Source organism: Narcine bancroftii, chromosome 3 (assembly GCF_036971445.1).
Source record: "Narcine bancroftii isolate sNarBan1 chromosome 3, sNarBan1.hap1, whole genome shotgun sequence".
Classification (NCBI taxonomy): Eukaryota; Metazoa; Chordata; class Chondrichthyes; order Torpediniformes; family Narcinidae; genus Narcine; species Narcine bancroftii.
In genome coordinates, this window is record NC_091471.1 from 197,535,982 (window position 1) to 197,561,575 (window position 25,594).

Sequence of the window (25,594 nt, forward strand, 5' to 3'; positions counted from 1 at the left end):
TTCTTTTCATATTACGTCCAGTGTGTCCAAATTGTGCAGACTTAGCCCAGAAAGATGGTCAAATCAACCATATTTTGCCTGTCGGCAGAAGTGTAAGCGGTGTTCATACGCATCAAGTGCATCATCGCCAAGGCAGTGAGGCACGCTGTGAATGAATCCATCCCCTTCCAGGTGAAGAGTGATGCACCCGACTTTCCTCTGGCTGCCACGTTCATCCAGGCCTCCAGGGCCCCAAATTCTGGTATTCAGCCATTGAGAAGGAAGCCAGGCCATAGCGGAAGCTGTGCGCCACTGGAGTCACTACCTGGCTGGGAAACCATTCACCCTGCTGACTGACCAATGTGCAGTTGCCTTTATGTTCAACATCAATCAGTGGGGAAAAGTTAAGAACGACATGATCCTGAGGTGGAGAATTGAGCTTTCCACCTACAACTACGAGATCTTGTACCAGCCCAGGAAGCTCAACGAGCCTCCCGATGCCTGTCCTGAGGGACAGTGCCAGCACACAGTTGGACTGCTTCCAAGTCCTCACGACAATCTTTGCCACCCTGGGGTCACCAGGCTCTACCACTTCATTAGAACTTGCAACCTCCCTTACTTGGTTGAAGATATCAGGAACTGACATGGAGCTGCCCAGTCTGCGCCGAATGTAAACCACAATTCTATTGGCCAGACAAAACTCACATGATTAAAGCCACCACCTTTTCGAATGCCCTCTCTTCCACCAACAGAAATGTATACTTCCTAAATATCATCGATGAATACTGCTTCCCTTTCACCATCATAAAGTCATAAAGTCACTGAGCAGCATAGACACTCTGTTTGGATACCCCTGCTACATCCATAGGACTGGGGATCCTCATTTATGAATGAGGAGCTGCGCCAGTACCTGCTGTCCAAGGGCATAGACCAAGAGTTATAACCCCCGGGGGAATGGCCAGATAGAAAAGGAGAACACCATTGTCTGGAAAGCAATCCTCCTACTCCTCAGATTGAAAGGCTTGCCCATTTCCCAGTTGCAAGAAGTCCAGACCACCAGATCCCTCCTCTGTACTGTGACTAATGTGGCACCAATGAAAGACTCTTTTCCCTCTACAGGAAGTCGACGTCAGGATGACTCCTGGGCCTGTACTGCTCCGGAGGCATACCAGAAGCCGCAAGATTGACCCTCTGGTTGAGAAGGTCCACCTCCTCCACGCAAATCCCCAATACGCTTACTTGGAGTACCAGGATGGGTGGCAGGACATGGTTTCCATCCGAGACATGGCGCATGCAGTGGACCCCTCAACCAACCAATCAACATCCCCTCACAGTAACCCCAGCCAATCAGCCCTACTAATTGCACCCAGTGCCACACCCAGCCCCAGACCGAACAACCCCACAGTCCTATTAACCCCCCCCTCAACCACCCAAGTCACAGCCTGTTGAGCAAGACACCACCCAGGAACCAGCAGCTGAACCACAGCAAACTTTAGATTGTTGCAACAGACAAGTCCACTGGTCGGGCGGAACCTGTAATGAACATTGACTCACTTTACTCCACTGAACTTAGTTTCAAAAGAAGGGGTGAATCTGCTGCAACCACTGTATAGCTATTAGCACTGTCTATATGTATGTATTGTATGAGCTGACCCACCCCCTGAACCTGTGGCTGCTCCCCTGGAAATCCTCATAAAGGCTGTTACACCCAAACTCCTCCCTCAGTAAGTACTGAGGGTAGCCTTGGAACCGGGCCAACAACATGTGGCGATGTGTTGATGTCTTAAGGTGATTAAAACCAATTAATGACAACTCTTTGTCTAATGTGGTTGATCAATAGTGCTACAAGGCTCAAACAGCAAAGGCAACAGGTGCGGAGGTAGACATATTCCAAAGATGTATTCTGCCTATGGAAAATCCTGCAATAAATGTGGGAATAAGAATCATTTTTCAAAGTGCTGCAAAGCAGGGGCTACCAAGAGAATGGTCCACACAGTGGATGAAGAAATGGAGGAATTATTTGTGGATTCACTACACACTGCTGTTGGTAAAATGGAATGGATCGTTCCAGTGACTGTGAATGGCTGTGAATCTAGAAATCTTCAAGGATTGTATTTGCTCGAGTTCAGAAGAATGAGAGGAGATCTTATAGAAACATATAGGATTATGAAGGGTATGGAAGGTTTTTTGAGCTGGCCGGGGAAACTAAAATGAGAGGAAACAGTCTCAAGATTCGGGGGAGTAGATTTAGGACAGAGATGAGGAAAAATAGTTTTTCCCAGAGAGTAGTGAATGTTTGGAATTCTCTAACCAGGCAAGTGGTTGAGGCTGCCTCATTAAACATATTTAAAATTCGGTTAGATAAATTTTTCCATGATAGAGGAATTAGGGGATATGGGGAGAAGGCAGGTAGGTGGAGTTAGGTCATAAATTAGATCAGCCATGAGCGTATTGAATGACAGAGCAGGCTCGATGGGCCATTTTTGGCCTACTCCTGTTCCTACTTCCTATGTTCCTAGCATGTATGGAATGGATGAAAGTCATACAGAAAATTAAAGAACCTGCAGAGTGGTTCATCGTGAAAAAAGAAAAATGTAGCATTGTTTTTCTGTCTGGACCCAAAAGATCTCAATAAAGCCATCAAAAGAGAGCATTTAAATTGGCGACATGGGGGGGGGGAAAATCATGACCTGGTTTGCAGGTCGCCTGGTTTAACAAGCTTAACGCGTCATTGGGGTTTTGGCAGATGAAGCTCGATGGGTAAGTTCGAGACTATGCACTTTCAATACTCTACAAGAAAGATACTGCTTTCTTCGGCTACCATATGGGATCTTGTCCACACCAGAAGTCCACCATAAAATGATCCACATGATCTTTGAAAGTATACCATCTTTGATGGATGACATCATTGTATGGGGTCCACCAAAAATGAACATGATACGTGAGTAAGGCAAGTGCTTGACATGATACAGAATGTTAATTTGAAGTTAAATAAAAAAAAATGAGAGTTTGGTGAAAAGACACTGACCTTCATAGATGTCATATCTGAACAGGGAATGAAACCTGATCCAAGAAAGGCATCAGCCATTGAGTTTTTTGTGAGGCCCCCAAACAAAGAGGAGGTGAGACATTTCTTAGGGATGGTGACTTACCTGGCAAAGTTCATCTCTCAATCTATCGACTGTATCAGCACCAGGTGCTTTCAGGTGCAACGGGGGATTCTCCAAGCCGAGAAAATACCTACAGGAGGATAGTTAGGTAAGTGCTCCTCCTGGCCTGGTTCTCCACTTTCAGGTGGCCACCCGACAGCCGCATTAGGGTAGAACAGACGGCTTTTCAGTCGGGTATTCTGGCCACCTGAAAGCGCCAGAAGTCGAGTGCGCTGTTGGTTCAAGTAGCTCGTAAAATAAAGTTGTTTAGGCGTTAAAACGGCGTAAGGTGGTTCTTCAAGGAACAAACATAACCCCCTTCACTGTCGGTCAGGTTCTCGGGATCTGGTTTGGAGGGGCTGAGGTAGGCAAGAAAATTTGGGAGCCGATCCACCAGGAATGTGAAAAGACCGTGCACTGTGTACTTTTTTTTAAAACAAAATTGTGAATAAAGTCTATTTCGAGATCATAAAACAATCTCCCCGTGGATGCTGTGGGTTCTGCTGAGTTTCTCCAGCACAACCGCCTTTTTTTAACATTATTCTTTTCTCAATGCACAGTATTAGATCTAAAATCAGTATTCTCTCGATGGTTCTTCAACACATTGATCTCGAAAACCGTATCTCCCATCACCTTTTTTATATATAATCAGTGACACTTCGCCTTCAATACCGCCGTGTATACAACGATCATCCCTTGTTCGAACCCACTGAAGCGCATCCTTCGCATGGTGTCATTCACTGCCAGTTATTTGCTGCATGGGTGCCGTATTTGCGAACTGCGGAGAAGCTGGCTGGCCTCCAGCGGCCACTCAAGTTTCACCTGCCACATGTGGAAGACGCGCTTCAGCCGCCAGCTATCCGCTCACTCTGATTGGAGGACGTGTCAAGCGTTTCGCAGGCTGTCCAATGACGATATAACCATTTGTGTCCTGCTGCCCAATCATCATCAGCTACCACGAGGCCACGTCCAATCAAAAAGTTGGTCGTTGTTGGCGTAGTGTCCAATGAGAGCGCACGGTGCGGCTGGTTGCCAATGCCAGTCACATGATAGTGAAGCTCTAAATGGAGTTGTTTAACTTTTATTTACAATGCTGCCGAATGATCTTATTTTGTACCGATAAAATGGTACAAAATGGCTCCAACCCTGCTGCAGAAGCTATTTAATAAAAAGGCAAATGCGGCGTCGCCTTCGAAAAATTCCAAGGAGGGTCCGGGGTTTAGGTAATGTCGAGTAAACCGTCTGATGTGCAATGGGTCTGGATCTGGGGAAGCCCAACATGGGCTGCTGAATGACCAGACTTAGTGGGAGATAACAGAAGGCTTAACATTTAATTTCGTGGACGTAATCCTGTGTTTCAATCGCTTGAGGGTCGCAATAACTGTTTATTACTCTGGGTTGAAAGTTAATCCTGTGTTGCTATCTTTATTTATGTCCTTATGATCAAATATGTTAATACTGGGAAAAAAAAGCACAGTGTGGTTTCAAGAAAACATTGAAACAAGGACGAACTGTTTATTAGTAATGTTTCGTGTTTGTAATGGGTTTGTTCAGAAATTTCTTTCATGTTTCCGATGATAACTTTTGTCAGTTTGTATTACAATTTAAGCGTTGTAAATATAACAGTGACATAGTATTGATGGCTTGATCTTTCAACAGCCCAGTGTGTTTTTGATCTCTGGAGCGGTCTTTGATTCAATTAATTGTCCTGTACAAAAATACACAAAAAAATTCTTTTGTTTGCCCTGTAAAGGCACTCAAAGAGGCACAAATAAGTCAAGAAAGGAAAATGAGATCGTCCCTTCATTGACATTCCCTCCCTAAATCTTATAACTTCCTCTGATACTGCTACATTCCTGTGATCCCCTCATCTCCTGTAATTGCATGCCCCTCTGTGCTCTGACCACTGCTAAATCTAATCTTGAGACATCCAAGCAGCACCTCCTGAACCCGTGGTTCAAATCCCTGAGGTGTTAGAAAGTCATCAGTGTTCAAAGCTGTTCAGGAGGCTTGTTTGCCAACACACCTTCGCAAATCCTGATTGTGGACCTGGCTTCAAGAACCTAGTTGCTCACAGCCCAAAGTTTGGTGTTAGTCCATTGGCTTCCAAGCCCTGAGCAGAAGCTGTGATTTCCTAGCCTGTAGGTTCTTATCTTCCTCCTTGAGGGGTAGGGGAGGGGGTGTGAATTCTCCTGCACTAGTCCCCTGCACTGATTTGCTGCTTCCTTGGAGCTTAACTCTCAAACTCTGTACTCGCAGATGTGGCTGCAGCTGTCTTGGGTTTTAGACCCCCCTCTGGAGAACATTGATTGATAAGGGAGGCTGAGGCAGTGATAGATAGGAATTAGGGAGGCAGCCACCCACAACAGTCATGGAAATGGGTGACTGTGAGGAAAGGGAAAGGGGTGGGGGGAGACGGGAAGTGCAGAGTACCCCTGTGGCCATTCTCCTCAACAACAAGTATACTGCTCTGGATACTGTTGGTGGGGGGGGGAATGATATACAGGGGACGTCATGGAGGTCGGGTCTCTGGCATACGGCTGGACCCTTGGCTCAGAAGGGAAGGGAGGAAAAGAGTAGGGCTCTTGTTGTTGGGGACTTGCTGGTTAGGGGAGGATATAGGAGGTTTGCTGGTTGAGATCAGGGCTCCTGGTTGGTATGTCACCTCCCAGGTGCCAGGCTCAGGAATGTCTCTGATGGTCCACAGCATTCTGGAGGGGGAGGGTGATCAGCCAGAAGTTGTGGTCCACGTGGAGACCAATGAAATAGAAGTGGGGATGAGGTCCTGAATAGGGATTACATAGAGTGAGGGAAGAAGTTGAAAAGCAGGACCTCAAGGGTGGTAATCTCGGGATGACTGCCCATGCCACGCGCTAATGAGGGGGAAATAGGAAGTTGTGGAGGATGAATGCGTGGCTCAGGAGCTGGTGCAGGTGGCAGGGGTTTAGATTTTTGGGATCTCTTCTGGGGCAAGTCTGATGCACTTGAACTGAAGGGGGACCAATATCCTGGCGGGCATGTTTGCTAGAGCTGTTGGGGAGAGTTTAAACTAGTGTGACAGGGAGGTGGGAATCAATGAAAATAGGGTGGAAGAACACTTAGATTGGAAGTAATGGAGGGAACAGAACGTTAAAAATAAATGGAGGGGAAAAGGGTAATTGGTAACAAAAGGAGTATCTGTGGAGGGCATTCTCTCAAGTGCATATATTTTAATGCGAGGAGCATTGTAAATAAGGAGGAAGAGGTTAAGGCATGGATAACCACATTAAAATACGATATTGTGGCCATCAGTGAAACTTGGTTGCAGGAAGGGCATGTCTGGCAGTTAAATATTCCAGGATTCTGTTGTTTTAGGCATGATAGAACAGAGGGGGTTAAAAGGTGGAGGAATTGCATTGTTGCAAAATCTATTAGAAAGAACATTACAACAGTGCTGTGTCAGGATGGTTTGGTGTGATTGTCCAGCTAGGGTGTAGCGAAAGAATTGAGGAATAGCAGAGGGATGAATACATTAATAGGAGTGTATTATAGACCACCAAATGGGCTGAGTGAATTAGAAGTGCAAATTTGTAAGTAGATTTCATATATGTATAATAAACATAAGGTGGTAGTTATGGGAGATTTCAACTTTCAAAACATTAACTGGAATGTCCATTCAGTAAGAGGGCTGGATGGGGTAGAGTTTGTTAAGTGTGTTCAGGAAGTTTTCTTAATCAATATTGTAGAAGAACCGACAAGAGGGGGCAGTATTGGATCTCCTGCAAGGGAACAAGATAGGTCAGGTGACAGAGGTTTGTGCTGGGGAACACCTTGGCTCTTGTGATCACAATACTATTAGTTTTAGGCTAGTAATGGAAAATAGAGGTGGGCCAAAGGTTGATATTCTTAATTGAAAGAAAGCAAATTTCGAGGGGATGAAAAAAAGATTTGGAGGGTGTGGATTGGGTGAAGATATTTTCAGGGAATAATGTAGCAGATAAATGAAGGATATTCAAAGGAGAAGTTGTGAGACCCCAGAGTCGGTCTGTCCCTGTGAGGATTAAAGGAAAGGTTAGAAACTGTAGGGAGCCTTGGTTTTCAAAAGGTATTGGGAATTTAGTTTGGAGGAAGAGGAATATGTCCGACAGGTATAAACAGCAGGGAATGGATGAACTGCTTGAGGAATATCAGGAGTGTTTAAAAAAATAATTAATTTAGAAAGGCTAAAAGGAGATATGAGGCTGCTTTGGCAGGACAAATAAAAATAAATCCAAAGGGTTTCTATAGGTACATTAAAAGTAAAAGAATAGTGAGGGATAAAATTGGACTTCTTGAAGATGAGGGAGGTAGGCTCCGTGTGAAGCCAGAGGAAATGGATGAAATTTTAAACAATTTTTTTTTCTTCAGTATTCACTAAGGAAAAGAATATTGAGCCAGATGAAGTGACAAAATATGGTAGGGAGGTCATGGATAATATAAGAATTAATGAGGAAGTAATGTTGGCTATATTGAAGAAGATCAATGTGGATAAATCTCCAGGTCCTGACAAAATATTCCCTCGGACCCCGAGGGAAGTTTGTGAACAAATAGTGGGGGTGTTGGCCAGTGACATTTTAAATATTTCTGTCATGGAGAAAGTGCCAGAGGGCTGGAGGGTGGCTCATGTTGTTTTGCTGTTCAAAAAAGGATCCAAAAGTAAACCTGGTAATTATAGGCCTGTAAGTCTGATGTCAGTGGTGGGTAAATTAATGGAAAGTGTTCTTAGAAATTGTATATACAATTATTTGGAAAGACAGATTGATTAGGAGTAGTCAGCATGTTTTTGTACGTGGTAGATCATATCTAACAAATCTTATAGAGTTTTTCAAGGAGGTTACTAAAAAGGTTAATGAGGGGAAGGCGGTGGATGTTGTGTATTTGGACTTTAGTAAGGCTTTCGATAAGGTTCCCCATAATAGGTCAGTAAGGAAAGTGGAAGCATTAGGTATTAATGATGAAGTAATGAAATGGATTCAGCAGTAGTGGAAAATTGTTTGTTGAATTGGAAGCTGGTGACTAGTGGAGTCCCTCAGGGATCGGTACTGGGTTCACTGCTGTTTGTCATATATATTAATGATCTAGATGATAGGGTGGCAAATTGGATTAGTAAATTTTCAGATGATACAAAGGTTTGTGGTGTTGTGGGCAGCTAGAAAGATTATCAAAGCTTACAGGGTGATATAGGACAGTTAGAAGAGTGGGATGAAAGATGGCAAATGGAGTTTAATACTGATAAATGTGAGATGCTATATTTTGATCTGACTAATCAAAAAGGACATGTAAAATGGTAGACTATTGAGGAGTGCAGTGGAACAAAGGGATTTGGGAATCATGGTACATAATTCTCTGAAAGTTGAATCACATGTGGATAGGGTGGTGAAGAAGGCATTTAGTATGTTGGCTTTCATAAATCAGAGTATCGAATACAGGAGTTGGGATGTTATGTTGAAATTGTATAAGGCATTGGTGATGCCAAATTTTGAATATTGTGTCTACCAAATTACAGGAAGGATATAAACAGTAGAGAGAGAGAGTGTAGAGGAGGTTTGCAAGAATGTTGCCAGGGTCTCAGGGTTTGAGATACTGGGAAAGGTTGAGCAGGCTGGATCTTTATTCTCTTGGACCGAAGAAGGTGATTTGATAGATATTCAAAATTATAAGAGGGAAAGATAGTCAATTATGATGGGTACAGATTGAGTAAATGCAAGTAGGCTTTTTCCACTGAGAGTGAGGAAGATTCAAACAAGAGGGCATGGATTGAGAGTAAAAGGGGAAAAGTTTAGGTGAAATATAAGGGGGAATTTCTTCACCCAGAGAGTGGTGAGGGAATGGAATGAACTTCCAGCAGAGGTGGTAGAAGTGAGATTGATGTTAATATTCAAGAAAAGGTTAGATAGGTGTATGGACGGAAGAGGTGTGGAAAGTTATGGGTCAAATGCGGGTAAGTGGAACTAGGTGGGAGAAGGTGTTCGACATAGACTAGTAGGGCCAAACTGTCCTGTTTCCATGCTGTAAATGGTTATATGGAATAAAAAACTATAGTTGCCCTAGGAAAAAGGAACTGGCTATCCACCCCCTCTATGCATCTCAGAATTTCAGTCTCCTCTCATCCTTTGTTGCTCCAAAGAGAACAACCATGGTTGAGTCAACTTTGGTTCATGCGAGATGTTCTCCATTCCAGGCAACATCTTGGTAAATCTCTTCTGCACCCCATCTAAAGCTTCTACACTCTTCCTGCAAAGAGGTGATCAGAACTGTATGCAATATTCCAAGTGTGGTCAATCTAGAGTTTTATAGAACTGCAACATTACTTTTTTTTTCTTTTTTTATTTGTTGCATTTTGGAAGGACAAACCAAGATAGGACATGCACAGTAAAAAGAAGGACACTGAGGAGATTGAGAATATAGAATGTAATTTCCTGAAAGTGACAACACAGGTAGATAGAGCTTTTGGCATATTTGCCTACATAAATTGAAGTGTTGAATATAGGAGTTAGGATGTTATGGTAAAGTTACATAAGATATAGGTGAGGCCAAATTTGGATTATTGTGTGCAGTTTTGGACACCTAACCACAGGAAAGTTAGCAATAAAATTGAAAGAGTACAGAGAAGATATTTCCGGGACTCAAGGAACTGAATTATAGAGAAAGGTTAAACAAGAAGAATGAGTGGAGATTTGATAGACATATACAAAATTATGATGGGTACAGATTGAGTAAATGCAAGTAGAGTTTTCCCACTGAGATTTGGTGAGATGTAAAGCAGAGGCCATGGGTTAAGGGTGAAAGGGGAGAAGTTGAGGGGGAAGTTCTTCACATAGTGGTGGGAGTATTGTCAGAAATATTAATTGCAATCATATATGCAGGTAACCTTGGTGTGCAGAATCGAGGTTTAGAGGCTTGAAGTTGGGGATTTGCCATTATAACAAAGGTGAAAAATAATCATCAAAAGGATTGTGAATATTTGCAACTATGTGGAGGCTTGATCATGAAGTATTTTCAGACCATGTTTGATTGATTTTCTTTCAGATATGAATTGAATCAAAGGATATGGGGTTAGTAGAGGAAAGTGATACTGATGTAAAAGATAAATAATGATTTCAATTAATACAGAGTTTTCCATGAACAGCTCATTTCAACTTCTTGTATTGATATTCATAACAGTGAAATTAATAATATTTAGCAATTAGTATAATGTTATCTTATTGATGTAGAATGTTAACTTTTATTTAAAACAGATTTTAAAATGTACTCATCAACACTTATCTGACTTTTGGGGTTCATCTACAAATTCTTTTCTGCAAATTGCTGTCCACTTGTTAAAAGTTCTCAAACTTTCTTGACTTCACAAACGTTTTAATAATTCTTCAAGGGTGTTTTTTTAAAAATTCTACATAATGAAATTTATTCATTTCATTACCTGGTAAACACTGATTTTTTTTTGTAAAAATTTGTACAACATTAAGTTCATGAATACTTCTCTATCACATGAGAAAAAGGGAAAGATGTTAGAAATGCTATCTAAAGCTTCACAGTTATAAAATCTGCAACTGGTAAAATGATAATAGCTGTATTTTTTATAAATAAAGATTGAGCAGGGAATACAGGTGGCCCCAGAGTTACAGTATTTTGGGTAACGGAAATTTGCAACTTGCTTCCCAAAACTTTGAGAAATGGAATAAATTTGTGCTTATGGGAATTGTGGAGAACAAATGCAAAATTGTCATTTTTATTTTTAGTCACATTGTGGAGGGCAATAAAATATTGATTTGATATATCATCATATCAATTGGGTTGCCACACCCTCACCAGTCAAAGGACATGTGAATAGCCATCTGAGTGCATTGCTCTTGTGTTCTCATCTGCAAGACAATTTTTCTGATACACTACATTGTGGGAAACTGCTGTGACCAACTCGTATACTGACTCCAAAATGTAATCTCTTGACTTTGCTGTGCTTTGGTCGAAGAGCTTTCTTTGTACACTATCTTTCTCCCATGAAACCTAATCTTCGAATCCCATTCCTTTCTCTGTTGTCCTCGCTTTCTAAACTATTGCCTAATCTTTCTCCATTCCCAAAGCAAATATTGGCCTCAGCTATTAACTAACAGCAACAAAATGGCTTAATATGAGAGCAAAATATACTATGGGCTGCACCTCCACTGATAATGAGATTCCATAGGAAAAGGAGGTTCACGTTACGGAAAATTGCAATGCAAATAGTTTTCTAGCATTGCAAAACACAACTCTCCTTTTATTGAGAGTGTTACCTGTATAAGTTGTACTAACTTAACCTGAAAGTTAATATAGCAACTGTTGTTTACTAAAATATATGAAAATGAAAAGATAAACCTTGTTTGCAATTGTTTCAAGTTTCATAAATTACCTTAGTCCTCAAACAGGCGTCAATCATCAGTGCCCAAGAAGAGTGCTGTTACCTGCCTTAAGGACTATCAACCAGTAGCACTTACATCAAAAGTGATGAAGTGTTTTGAAGGGCAGGTGATGAAGCAGATCAGCTCCTGTCTAAGCAGTGACATGGATCCATTCCAGTTCACCTATCATGACAACAGGTCTATGGCAGATGCCATCTCATTGGCCCTACACAAAGCCCTGGAATAGCTCTTTATCAACTACAGTTTGGCATTTAACACCATCATCCCCTCAAAACTGATCAGCAAACTCCCAAGACTTAGAAATTAACACCCTACTGCATAATTGGATCATGGATTTCCTCACCTCCAGACCACAATGAGTGAAGATTGGAAAGAACTTCTCCACAATCTCCAGCAGTACTGGAGCACCACAGGGCTGTGTTCTTAGCCCCTTTCTCTACTCACTCTATGCTACAAACTGTGTAGTTTGGTACAACAATAACACCAGCTACAACTTTGCCGATGATACCACAATAATGGGTTGTATAAAGGATGGGGATGAGTCTGCATACAGGATGAAGATTGAAAACTTGGCTGAATGGTGCACCAACAACAACCTTGCACTCAATGTCACCAAAACTAAGGGGTTGATTGTTGATTTCAGGAAAGGAAAGCCAGAGGTAAACAATCCAGCGATCATGGGGGGATCAGAGGTGGAGAGGGTGAGGACATTTAGGTTCTTGGGAGTCACTGTCTCAGAGGATCTTGGTGTGTGGACTCAACACACCAATGGCATCGTGAAGAAAGCACGACAGTGCCTCTACTTCCTCAGGAGTTTGATATGACATTAGAAATCCTGGCAAATTTCTAGAGGTGTGGTGGAAAGTGTGCTGACCAGAACACCAATATCCAATTAGCATAAAGCCCTCCAAAGGTAGTGGGCACACCCCAGGACATTACAGGAAAAATCTTCCCCACTATTGAGTACATCTACAGGGAACGCTGCTGGCAGAGGGCAGCAGCAATCATCAAAGACTCTCACCACCCAGCACGTGCGCTGTTCTCGCTACTGCCCTCAGGAAAGAGGGACAGGTGCTAAGGGACTTACACCACCAGGTTCAGGAACAGCTGTTATCCCTCCACCATCAGACCCCTCAGCAACAAACTCAGTCAGTTTGCACAACTCTTACTTGTGCACTTTATTGATTTTCTTTGCTCTCCCTTTGTTGCACAGCCAGTTTATTTGGGTTCGTTTATCTGTTTACAGTTCTTTGATTGTTTACATGTTCAAGCTGTGTACAGTTAATTTTCTCCGCAGCCGCAGGAGAAATGAATTTGAGTTGTATGTGATGTCGTATAATACTCTGACAATAAATCTGAAATTTTAAAATATGAGCCACCAAAGTGAAAGTCCAAGAAAAGATTTGTACTCCGTTCTCACCAAAGCATTTTAAAGTGCGATGGATTTAGTATCTTCTGTTGATGTATCTGATCTAAGGAAAGTACTGTGAAACCACTGAGTTGATCATTTTGTTTTAAGTATGAAATTTGTAAAGAGATAAAAATGTGTGTGATGCTTCAGGAGTTGCTTGTATTTTAAAGGCTGCAAATTCCATCTTGAAATACACAGCATGTCAAGCAGAATATATGGGGAAAGTTAATGTTCCAGCTCATTGGGTATTTCTATGTGTTCATTGGAGCGACTTTCATCGAAGTACTCGAGATGGCAGAGGCCGACAGCATCGAATCCACGCTGCTGAAGATCCAACTGCGCTGGGTAGGTCACGTCTCCAGAATGGAGGACCATCGCCTTCCCAAGATCGTGTTCTGTGGCGAGCTCTCCACTGGGCACTGTGACAGAGGTGCACCAAAGAAGAGGTACAAGGACTGCCTAAAGAAATCTCTTGGTGCCTGCCACATTGACCACCGCCAGTGGGCCTCGCCTCAAACCGTGCATCTTGGCACATCACAGTTCGGCGGGCAGCAACCTCCTTTGAAGAAGACCGCAGAGCCCACCTCACTGACAAAAGACAAAGGAGGAAAAACCCAACACCCAACCCCAACCCACCAATTTTCCCTTGCAACCGCTGCAACCATGTCTGCCTGTCCCGCATCGGACTTGTCAGCCACAAACGATCCTGCAGCTGACGTGGACATTTTACCCCCTCCATAAATCTTCGTCCGCGAAGCCAAGCCAAAGAAAGAATTTCTGCTTCCAGCTTCTGCACGTTTGTTTTTTTTTTGCTTTCCTGTGCTGTCTTTCCAGTGTTTTCCATTTTAATAATAAGCTAATCAATCTTCTTCAGCATGATGCTGAACCAAGCCATGAAAGACCCCAACAATGAAGACGCTGTTTACATCCGGTACCGCACGGATGGCAGTCTCTTCAATCTGAGGCGCCTGCAAGCTCACACCAAGACACAAGAGAAACTTGTCCGTGAACTACTCTTTGCAGATGATGCCGCTTTAGTTGCCCATTCAGAGCCAGCTCTTCAGCGCTTGACGTCCTGCTTTGCGGAAACTGCCAAAATGTTTGGCCTGGAAGTCAGCCTGAAGAAAACTGAGGTCCTCCATCAGCCAGCTCCCCACCATGACTACCAGCCCCCCCACATCTCCATCGGGCACACAAAACTCAAAACGGTCAACCAGTTTACCTATCTCGGCTGCACCATTTCATCAGATGCAAGGATCGACAATGAGATAGACAACAGACTCGCCAAGGCAAATAGCGCCTTTGGAAGACTACACAAAAGAGTCTGGAAAAACAACCAACTGAAAAACCTCACAAAGATAAGCGTATACAGAGCCGTTGTCATACCCACACTCCTGTTCGGCTCCGAATCATGGGTCCTCTACCGGCACCACCTACGGCTCCTAGAACGCTTCCACCAGCGTTGTCTCCGCTCCATCCTCAACATCCATTGGAGCGCTTACACCCCTAACGTCGAAGTACTCGAGATGGCAGAGGTCGACAGCATCGAGTCCACGCTGCTGAAGATCCAGCTGCGCTGGATGGGTCACGTCTCCAGAATGGAGGACCATCGCCTTCCCAAGATCGTATTATATGGCGAGCTCTCCACTGGCCACCGTGACAGAGGTGCACCAAAGAAAAGGTACAAGGACTGCCTAAAGAAATCTCTTGGTGCCTGCCACATTGACCACCGCCAGTGGGCTGATAACGCCTCAAACCGTGCATCTTGGCGCCTCACAGTTTGGCGGGCAGCAACCTCCTTTGAAGAAGACCGCAGAGCCCACCTCACTGACAAAAGGCAAAGGAGGAAAAACCCAACACCCAACCCCAACCAACCAATTTTCCCTTGCAACCGCTGCAATCGTGTCTGCCTGTCCCGCATCGGACTTGTCAGCCACAAACGAGCCTGCAGCTGACGTGGACTTTTTACCCCCTCCATAAATCTTCGTCCGCGAAGCCAAGCCAAAGAAAGAAATCAGGTCACATCTGTGGAGAGAGAAACAGAATTAACATTTCAGATTGACGATCCTTTATCCCAGCCAGAAAGAGGAGGAAAAAAACCAATTTACATTCAAATTGCAGAGAGGACGTGTGAGGATGAGGCCAGGGTTGTTGTGATGAGCTATTGATTAAATTATTTGGTTGATGGATTAATAAGGGCAGTTAAAGGGAGTGAAAACATTTCTTCTCATGGACCCAAGTTTCATTTTGAGTTCAAGAGAATTTGAAATAATTTTATTTCTATTATAAGTTGAGTCTTGGCATCCAGCAATAGGTCATTCACCATTTTTACCATTTTTTTTAATATAAGTCAAATCGATGCAAATATCGCTTGCTCTCTTTATAAACTGGTGAGGCTGTGAATTGTACCCCTAGGGAGATTGTGCTGGAACTTGGGGAATTTTCTTGAGCCTTTTAACCAGCTATGCTAAAACAACAATTTTAATGGAAAAAATTATGGGTATTTTATATTGGTCAGCCTCATTTCAGCTTTTTATCAACTTCACTCTCTCTAGAACTATAATTTTTTGTTGCTGTTTCATCTTGTGTGTGTGTAGGGAGGGGGGGGGCAGAGGGCTGTTATCATTTTATCATGGTTATACAGTCAGCTTTCAAATATGAACGGTGCAAGTCAGCAGCACGTTTGTTGGAGGTGAGTCATGTTTCTGCTTAATAACTACATTCAGATTTCCAGCAGCCATTGCTAAATGATAGTTGGTTTTTATCACACTGAACCTACCATTGACTTTCAATATAATTTATTTTTTTGTTAACTTCTCTTTCATAGAACCAGATTGGGTTCAAAATTCAGCAATATTACATATACTGCCATTAATTAGAAGGCTATTATTCCTGGTTATACATTATGAAAGTTTATCAAAGCAAGCAATTTAACATTGACTTTCATGTTATTGACTCTAACAACTTGGCAGGAAGTTCCTTTTGTTGTACCAATGTCAGAATTCATTAAGTTGACAGGCTTTCCTATCCTGGGTTTTTGCACTTTTTGTTGAAATAGGAATACATCATAAAAAGTATTCCATTCAAACTTTCAAACCCAAATAAGGGGATGTCTAAAAAATTGAGTTAAACAGATCTTTATTTCAGAAAAGGAAAGACATGAAAGGAATTCTAGAGGTTGGGCAATGGTATCTGAAAGTACTGCTATCAGAAGTGCCAGCCTGAAATATGGGGAAGAGCAACTGGACTGAATTGAAGGAAGGTTGATATTTCTAATTGTTGATCCAAAGGAGACGAGATAAGCAGCAACTAGACAAGAGCAAAAAAAATGTGTATTGAATGGTTTTGCTTGATCCATAGTTTACAGAAATGGAAAACTGCTGACAGAAGAGAAGGGCATCAGAATGCTCAAATCTAGTGATGCCAGAAGAAATTGATCTGAGTTTTAGCTGAGTTGAAGCAGAAATAAAGAAATGGAATGGAAACATGTCTTTTTTTTCTGTTAATGACGTACAATGTTTTTTCGATCATGTGGTGAACCGCGCCACTCTATTATCAAACTGCCATCTGTAGTTGCGGGCCTCCGCAGAATCAGGAGATCCTGTTGGCCGGGGGCACAATGAGCTCTGGGAGGCGTGTGACTTTGAGGTTGGGTGATTGTTATAGTGCGCCAACTGTAATTTAAACTCCGCGAAAATTCCAATAAACAGTTCTGTTGGTTCAGCTCACATACAACTTCTATTGTGGTTTATTAACTGCACCACTTGCTACATTGGTGACCCCGATGTGATTTGAACACACACCCTACCAACTGCTGGCCTCGGCGTTTCCCAGATGCGTGCAGGAGGGATAGCAGTGGCAGGCTGCAGCTCCCCATCTCTGATGGTAATAGCACCACTGGTCTCTGTCTATGCTGTATCTGGTCGAGTCTGATGGTGCACCACTATCTGGAATAGGCAGGGTTCATCCCCTTTGCTGAGGCATCACTATACACCCAACCAAAAGTCTACCATGCTGCTTGGTGTGCCGCAACTCATCAGCACGGAGTTCTAAGCGTCGAGGGTTGTTTAAAGTCTTTGTCTGAAAGCAACAAATGGATATCTTCTGGCATTTTCTCGAGGAAAAAGTTGCTTGAAAAACAGACAGGGCTTGTGTCCATCCATGAGCACCAGCATCTTGTTTATTAGTTCAGAAGGAGGGCAATCGCCCAGGCCATCCATATGGAGAAGTCGTGCTGCCCTGTTGCATTGGAAAAGGCCAAAAATACACATGAGCAGGACTTTGATGGTTTCATACCTGTTGTTGCTGGAGACTGAAGTAAGAAATCGGCAATACGCCACGCAGTGTCTTGGTCCAGTGATGCAGTACTTTGTTGCAATCAGGCCTGTGGCTGTGAGGTCCAAAAAGTGGAAGTTTGAGCACAACGGTGTTCTGCGGATCCAAAGTGAGGTCCAAAATGTTCTTTTGAATGTCGGAGTCACCAATATAGTGAGTGGTGCAGTGAATAAAGCACAACAGAAGTTGTCTGTGAGCTGAACCAACAGAACTGTTTAATGAAATCTTCGCAGGAGTTTAAATAATTTCAGTTGGCGCGCTATCACCATTACCCGACCTCTGAGGTCGCGCATCCTCCAGAGTTCTTTGTTCACCCGGCCACTGGGAACTCCTGATTCTGTGGGGGCTCATAGTTACAGATGCCGGTTTAATAATTGAGTGGCGTGGTTCACCATAATCAATTCATAAAAATAATGGATGTGACAAACTTGAGTAATGAATACAGAGCATATTTTTGACTGGTCCTGGTAATACCCCTTTTGCCATACAAGAAAAATAATATATTTAGCTTTATACGTGTATCACTGCACGTGCTAAAAGAATATCATAATAATATGCATAGATCAGGATTACAAAAAGCAATCTCAAATGTGAGTACAGCAACATAAATCTACTTTCATTAGAGCTTGGTTATGGCTTGTTGGACAGTTGTGCATGAGTCTCCGATTCCTCTGTTACCTTTAATAGAATGGGAGTAGTAGGGAGAGGAACAGTGCTGGATTAAGCAAAATAGCAGGTCTTTTCCTGATCATTCAAAAGCTCTCTCACTGAAAACGCAAGTTTATTGTCACATGTGCTAAGGTGTAGAGATAAAGGTTGTTTTGTGAACTTGCCAGTAGACATCTAGTACATAGTACAACAAGTAAGAGAGTTCAAAAGTACTAAGTTACAGAGAGAGATCAGTTAGTGCTGATCATGGGCAGCATATTTTTTTAATTGTTTTGGAGTTCATTCAGGAGAAGAACAGGGAAGAAACTGACCTTGAATCTGCTGGTACATGATGGGAGTTGTTTGAAAGGAGTATGGCCAGAATGGGACGTGTTTTAATATGCTGAATGTTTTTCCCATGTAGAAGGAGTTATAGATGGAGTCTGTGGAGTGGATGGGGAGGGGCTGTGTGTGATGGGCTGAGCCATGTTCACAACCTTTCCAGTTTCTTACATGGTGATGCATCGTGATGGCATTTTTTTCACAGGTGCACCTGTAAAGTTTGTAAAGGGATGTTGGTGGCATGCTAGATTTCCTCAATGCTCTGAGGATGTAGTGGAGCTTGTGTGCTTTCTTGGCCATTGTACCAAAGTGGGTGCACCAAGACAAGTCAGTGGAGCTGTTGACCCAAGGAACCTCAAACTGTTTACTATCTCAAGCTCTACCATTTATGCAGACTGGAGTGTGACCTCCATCCCTCCTTTAGAAGTCCATAACCAGTTCTTTGATCTTGCCGACATTGAGGTGGAGGCTGTTGTTCTGACACCAAGCCTCAAATTCACCTACCTTTTTTCTGCACACTACTTTGTGGTTGTTAAATATCCTGTGATGATGGTGGTGTCATCCATGAGCTGGTAGATAAATTTTCACACTGTTGTGGGTGTACAGGGAGTATAGTAGGGAGCTGAATCCACAGCCTTGTGGTGCTCCAGTGTTAATGATGATGATCGTGGATGACCTTCCATCACCAATCTTCACTGATAATGGCCTGAAGGACAAAGTCATGGATCAGATTGCAGAGACCAAGGTCATATTAGGGATTAGCTTGTTTGGTACTATTCTGTGGAATGCAGAACTGTAGTTGATTAATAGTAAACTGATGTCCAGGGGCGTGAGAGCTGATTGTAAGGCCAGGGAGATGGCATCTGTTGTGGACCTGTTTCGGCTGTGTGCAAACTGGAGTGGGTTATATGAGACATTCCTGATGTCTTGGCAGATATTTATCTCATCCAACACAGATTTTCTTATTATTCTGTTATTTGTGGGGCTTTGTTGTGCCCAGAATAGGTCCCACATGAATTGAATGAAAGACTTCTGGTGAAACTAGAAGTTGTAAAATGAAAATTATTTTTCTTTCTCAATATTCTCCAGAAAATTGTGCCTAATCTTGCATTCATTTCTTGGATGGGGTTATCAATATTAATCTTTCATCACCTGTAACAGCCAGTAGAGAAATTCTCAACTTTTGACAAGTTACTTTATATTTTGTATTTTGCATTTCTACACAAGGAGGGTAGCACATCCGTGGATAACAAAGGAAATCAGAGAGAATATCAAATCCAACGAAGCAGCATATAAATTAGCTAAGGGGATCAAGGGGTTTGGGGAGAAGGCAGGAACTGGATACTGATTAGCCATGATCATATTGAATGGTAGTGTAGGCTTGAAGGGCCAAATGGCCTACTCCTGCAGCTATTTTTCGATTTTAAGTGACTGATTTGGTTCTGGAATTATTTCAGAAGATTATATTTTTGGCATCGTGTTCTGCAGAACATCAGCATGAAATTCTACCACTTAAGGAATTATGAACAAATTTGACTGATCAATTTATTATGTAACCTTGCTGCATCAACATGGTGTTGTTTGAATTGTACTTGAGAGTTCATGTGTCTGTGTGAAACCATTCACATTTGAAGCATATACTAAGCCAGAACTGCAGGGAGAATGATCTTTGTCAGACTGCCTTATTGAATTAAATATATCTTCTTTGGCTTGGCTTCGCGGATGAAGATTTATGGAGGGGGTAAATGTCCACGTCAGCTGCAGGCTCGTTTGTGGCTGACAAGTCCGATGCGGGACAGGCAGACACGGTTGCAGCGGTTGCAGGGGAAAATTGTTGGGGTTGGGTGTTAGGTTTTTCCTCCTTTGCCTTTTGTCAGTGAGGTGGGCTCTGCGGTCAAAGCGCTCCAATGAATGTTGAGGATGGAGTGGAGACAACGCTGGTGGAAGCGTTCTAGGAGCCGTAGGTGATGCCGGTAGAGGACCCATGATTCAGAGCCGAACAGGAGTGTGGGTATGACAACGGCTCTGTATACGCTTATCTTTGTGAGGTTTTTCAGTTGGTTGTTTTTCCAGACTCTTTTGTGTAGTCTTTCAAAGGCGCTATTTGCCTTGGCGAGTCTGTTGTCTATCTCGTTGTCGATCCTTGCATCTGATGAAATGGTGCAGCCGAGATAGGTAAACTGGTTGACCGTTTTGAGTTTTGTGTGCCCGATGGAGATGTGGGGGGGCTGGTAGTCATGGTGGGGAGCTGGCTGATGGAGGACCTCAGTTTTCTTCAGGCTGACTTCCAGGCCAAACATTTTGGCAGTTTCCGCAAAGCAGGACGTCAAGCGCTGAAGAGCTGGCTCTGAATGGGCAACTAAAGCGGCATCGTCTGCAAAGAGTAGTTCACGGACAAGTTTCTCTTGTGTCTTGGTGTGAGCTTGCAGGCACCTCAGATTGAAGAGACTGCCATCCGTGCGGTACCGGATGTAAACAGCATCTTCATTGTTGAGGTCTTTCATGGCCCATTTGTATCTTCCACAATAAGATTGTCTTTTTCCAACAAAATTGCTGCTGATCTTCAGAATATAAAGAAATTTCATTCACATGGAAACTACTTTTAATCCTTAAATGAAATAATCTAGTTTGTGAAGTGTATAACTGTTCTATCCAGACAAAAATATGTCATTAAAATAGTCGCATGTTTGACTACGTGTACACTGAGACATTCTGGGATATGATAATCCTTGGAAATTTAATACCTTTATGATTGTCAATTCTTTTTAACCATCATGTGATTAACACAATAATTAGAGTAAAGAATTCTTTACTTCAACTAATAAAGTATGTCCTAGGAAAAATACAAGATTACTGACAGAAAATTTAGGAACTTGTAACCTTTCAGTTTTGTTTCAGAAGAATTTATATTCTGCTCTTTCATCAGAATTATAAATATTTAATAAAATGTTGGTCACCTAAAGATATCAATATGATAGAGTGCATAGAAGATCCAATAGGATGTTGCCTGGACTTGAGGAACTGAGTAACAGGGAAAGGTTAAACCAGTTAGTATTTTATTCCTTGGATCAGAGAAGAATGAGGAGAGATTTGATTGAGGTATTTAAAAAGATGAAGGGGGTTGACAGAGTAAATGTAGATCGGCTTTTTCCACGGAGGGTCGGGGAGACACAAACCAGAGGACATAGGCTAAGAGGGAAAGTTTAGGGGGAACTTCTTCACACAGAAAGTGGTGGAAGTGAGGAATGAGCGGCCAGCTGAGGTGGTTAATGCATACTTAATTGAGAAGAATTTTGATAGGTACATGGATAGGAGAGGTATGGACAGTTATGGACTGAGTGCAGGTCAATGGGACTAGGCAAAAAAAAGATTTCAGTGTAGACTAGAAGGACCAACGAGGCCTGTTTCTGTACTGTAAAACTCTATGGTTCTCAAATTATTCACTCTCTTGAACTTCAACAATAAGTTTATCTCATTTACCAAAAAACTGAAAAATGTTTTTCATGCTATCCAGGCACGTCAACCTATCCTTGGATGCACAGGTAGTGCAAAATAAACCATAATTGCAGAGTGCAGTGTTTCAGAGAAAATGCTCAGTTAAAGCAGTGCAAAAGCAGCATTATTTCACTTGCGAGGTCCATTCAGAAGTATGACAGCAGGAAAGAAACTGCCCTTAAATCTGGTGGTGCATGTTTTCAACATCATGCATCTTCTGTCCAACAAGAGCGTGTGATCGGTCTTTTAATATGTTGGCTGCTTTCCTGAGGTTGCGGGAAGTTTAGATGGAGTCGATGGATGGGAGGTTGATTTGTGTGATGGTTTGAACTGCTTTCACAATTCTCTACAATTTTTTGCTATCTTGGATCATCCTGAACACCGGCCTCGGCAAGGCTGCTTCCTCAGCCCCTTACTATACTCCTTATACATTCATGACTATATAGCCAAATACTGCTCTGGCTTCATCTACAAGTTTACAGATAGCATTTTGTGTCATTTCAAGAGGTAAACACAGCCATAAGATTGTTTGGTTGTTAGTAATTGTTCCCAACAGTGTGCATTGCAAAGAGGCTAATGATATGCCCAGTAACATAACTGCTTTATTTAGCTGTCACATGGATTAGATCACATCACATCACATGCTTTGAAGGTGGAATGCAGAGAATGTGAGAAAGATATGGATGACACCAAATGTTCCCAAACTTTTTGAAATTGTTTTCATAGATTTAAAATTCTGATAACACTTCAGTTTATATCACTAAAAGAGTATATTTTATTCCAAAATGTTGTCAAATTGAACTATAACTGTCTTTTACTTTTGAATACTGCACTAGGCCCCATCATCTGCAGATTTTATTTCCCTTAAGTTATACCCGATTCCTTTTTTATTAATTGGCAAGTAAAGGTGATGACATTCCAAGTGCTCAGTCAGATGTGTTTCTGTGCCTCAGCTTCTTCAAGGGCCTCTTTCATCCAGCAGTCAAATTTTACTTCAGCAACATTTTTCATTTTGACTGAAGCTATTGCATCTGAGGCACTGTGCTGTAAGGAATTCAGCACATAGTACAATCAGAATTTATTGTCATGAACAAGTCCTGAAATTCGTTGTGATTTGTTTATGGATGATGAATAATGTGACTTGTTCACAGGCTGATGTGATCCCTACTGACCTAACCTGGTTGCTTCTGGTGCAACAGTGATCAGTTACTCTGTGACTGAAGATGCTGTTGAAGGTATAGTTCTGCATCTAAAAATTGAAACCGATTGTAAGGAGCAGTGGGGACCTCTGCGTAGAGATTGAGGAAACCGCATAATGAAACCAATGGAGACAGGTGTAGCATTTCTCTGACTCATCTGTCAGAGCTATTAGGGATTAGTGAGAATCTACAATAGTTTCCTATAGTAATATGTCTTGTTTGCCCCTTAAATCTGTTTGTTGCATTTTTGGTGAAAAGTAATGAGTTGTGGGGAAACAAAAGTCACAGCCGCATTTTAGAATGTATGTGGATTGCTGGAAAAATGTTAATGGTGTCACCTGTCTGCTTTATCTTACCTGCGCTTTCTAAGATAAGTTACTCTTCATGAAACCTAACTCCCCCATTCACCCAATTTCTACCATTGAATTTTTTTCCCATGTATTCCCATCACGTCCAATTTTTAAAATGGAAATGACTGAGTGAACCTAACTAATTGCACCCTCTTAGAGTGGAAGATTTTTCCATTGTAAATATGGAAGTCAGAACCTATACAAAATTAAGGGCAAAATGGGAAAATGAGAAATGATTTATGAACATAAATATGTGAATTTGATACACTCTGCCTCTTAAACATGCTCCATCATTCAATAAGAAAATAGCTGATTTTATTGACCTTACTCTCTCCATCTTTCTTTTAAAATATTGTTTCTGCTTTCTTCATGTTTTTGAGACAATGCTATTGCAGCAGCAGGTCGAGTTTGAATCCAGTGCCATCTGTTAAAGTTTGCATATTCTCCTCGTGTCTGTGTGGTTTTCTTCTGAGTGCTCTGGTTTCCACCTACCCTTTAAAAACAGAGGGAGATTATTGGTTTGGTGTAGAATTGATGCATGGGGTGGGGGGGGGGGCACGGGATCATGGGCTGAAAAGTTCTATTACTGTGTCTGTATGTCTAAATTTAACAGTATTCCAAAGAATCTCAACCCTCTGACAAAATGATTACCTCTGATCTGCATTGAGTGAGCAGCTGTATATTTTTAAAACAATGATCCACAGTTTTAGATTTTTCCAAAGAGAAAACATCCTCTTCACATTCACCTTCAGGGCCTTGTGTTTAAGTTGAGATCTCTCAGAAATTCCAGAAGCTACAAGTCTAACTTGTCTATTCCAGATATTGGTTGTCCTTGTATGATCTACTGAAAATGTATCCTGTCTGACCTCATTTGCCCTGAAGATGCACTGGATGATAACTCGTGCATGACAATCAATGCAAGAATGTAAAGTTTGTTTAGTAATAGGAGGATAAATAGTTTGAGTGGAAATAATTGATTTATTTCCCAAAAGAGTATCCGTGACAGTGTGAGCATGGAAGGAGAGATAGAAATGCAATCCAACTCCATACACTGACTTGCATGTACAGATTGATGGGAGCGGCTGGTCCTCCTAAGAAATTTTACACTTCTGTGCCTGCATGACTTTAGCCCATATTTAATTTTAAGCAAGTGCGATGAAGTATTTGGCAGTTGAAAGAAGAGAAGATGTGAACAAATTTTATTCCTGTTGCATTCCCTATTCCATGTGCAATTTATATGCTTCCATATTGGGATTTCAGTATTGTGAAGCCGGCATCTGATGTGTTAACATCTGCATTAATTCACAGAGGTACAAGAACTGCCTAAAGAAATCTCTTGGTGCCTGTCACATTGACCACCGCCAGTGGGCTGATATCGCCTCAAACCGTGCATCTTGGCGCCTCACAGTTCGGCGGGCAGCAACCTCCTTTGAAGAAGACCGCAGAGCCCACCTCACTGACAAAAGACAAAGGAGGAAAAACCCAACACCCAACCCCAACCAACCAATTTTCCCCTGCAACCGTGTCTGCCTGTCCCGCATCGGACTTGTCAGCCACAAACGAGCCTGCAGCTGACGTGGACATTACCCCTCCATAAATCTTCGTCCGCGAAGCCAAGCCAAAGAATTCACATGCATGTTCTTTAATTTTCCTATTTAAAAAAAATATGATTGAGGGGGAAAATAGGCTTTATTTTTAAAGCCTGGTTTAATATGTCTTTGTTTTACACTGATGAAAATTATAGGCTCTTGTCTGAGATTATAATTGAAGTAAAAATGATTTCTCTGAAACTAATAATAAAACATGGCAAGGTCCCAGCAGTTAATGTTTCAAGTCGGAAAGACGGAAAACATTGAAGAAATGAGTAAAGGTGTTTCATTTTAAGTTGTAGTAGCAGGGACAGGATAAAGGGAATATCTTTAAGGTGAGGCCAGGATTGCTGTGGTAATAAGCTGTTGATGATTGGATGAAGGCAAATAGGAAAAATAAAGGAACATATTAAAGCAATAAAATTCAGGTCATAGGCACTTTCAGGTGGCCAAATCCCATGATGTAAAGCTGCATATTATGCCCATATGTGGCTGTCGGGAGGCTACTTGAAAGTGCAGGAGACGCATGCGAGGTGAACTTTGTAACTCTCCTCCGGGAGGGATAGTCACCAGAGCACTGAGGATCCCCTAGGAATGACAATCAGCTTGCGAGCGCCTGATGGCCCCCCAGCGCGGGCTGTCAGGGCAGGGGCAGCTGGCGCGGGCTGTCCCCATACTGATCC

At 42.3% G+C, this 25,594-nt stretch overlaps 1 protein-coding gene across 3 annotated transcripts in view; it reads left to right on the forward strand.

Annotated features, from left to right (window-relative positions):
- Positions 1-4,101: 4,101 nt before the first annotated feature.
- The window catches only part of LOC138757997 (folliculin-interacting protein 2-like), a 133,106-nt gene continuing 111,613 nt past the window's right edge, over positions 4,102-25,594 (forward strand). For all 3 annotated transcript variants that reach the window (XM_069926230.1, XM_069926233.1, XM_069926234.1), the window contains exon 1: positions 4,102-4,351. In XM_069926230.1, coding sequence (XP_069782331.1) covers positions 4,263-4,351 — 89 coding nt within the window. In that variant the 5' untranslated portion in view covers positions 4,102-4,262. The remainder of the gene's footprint in view (positions 4,352-25,594) is intronic.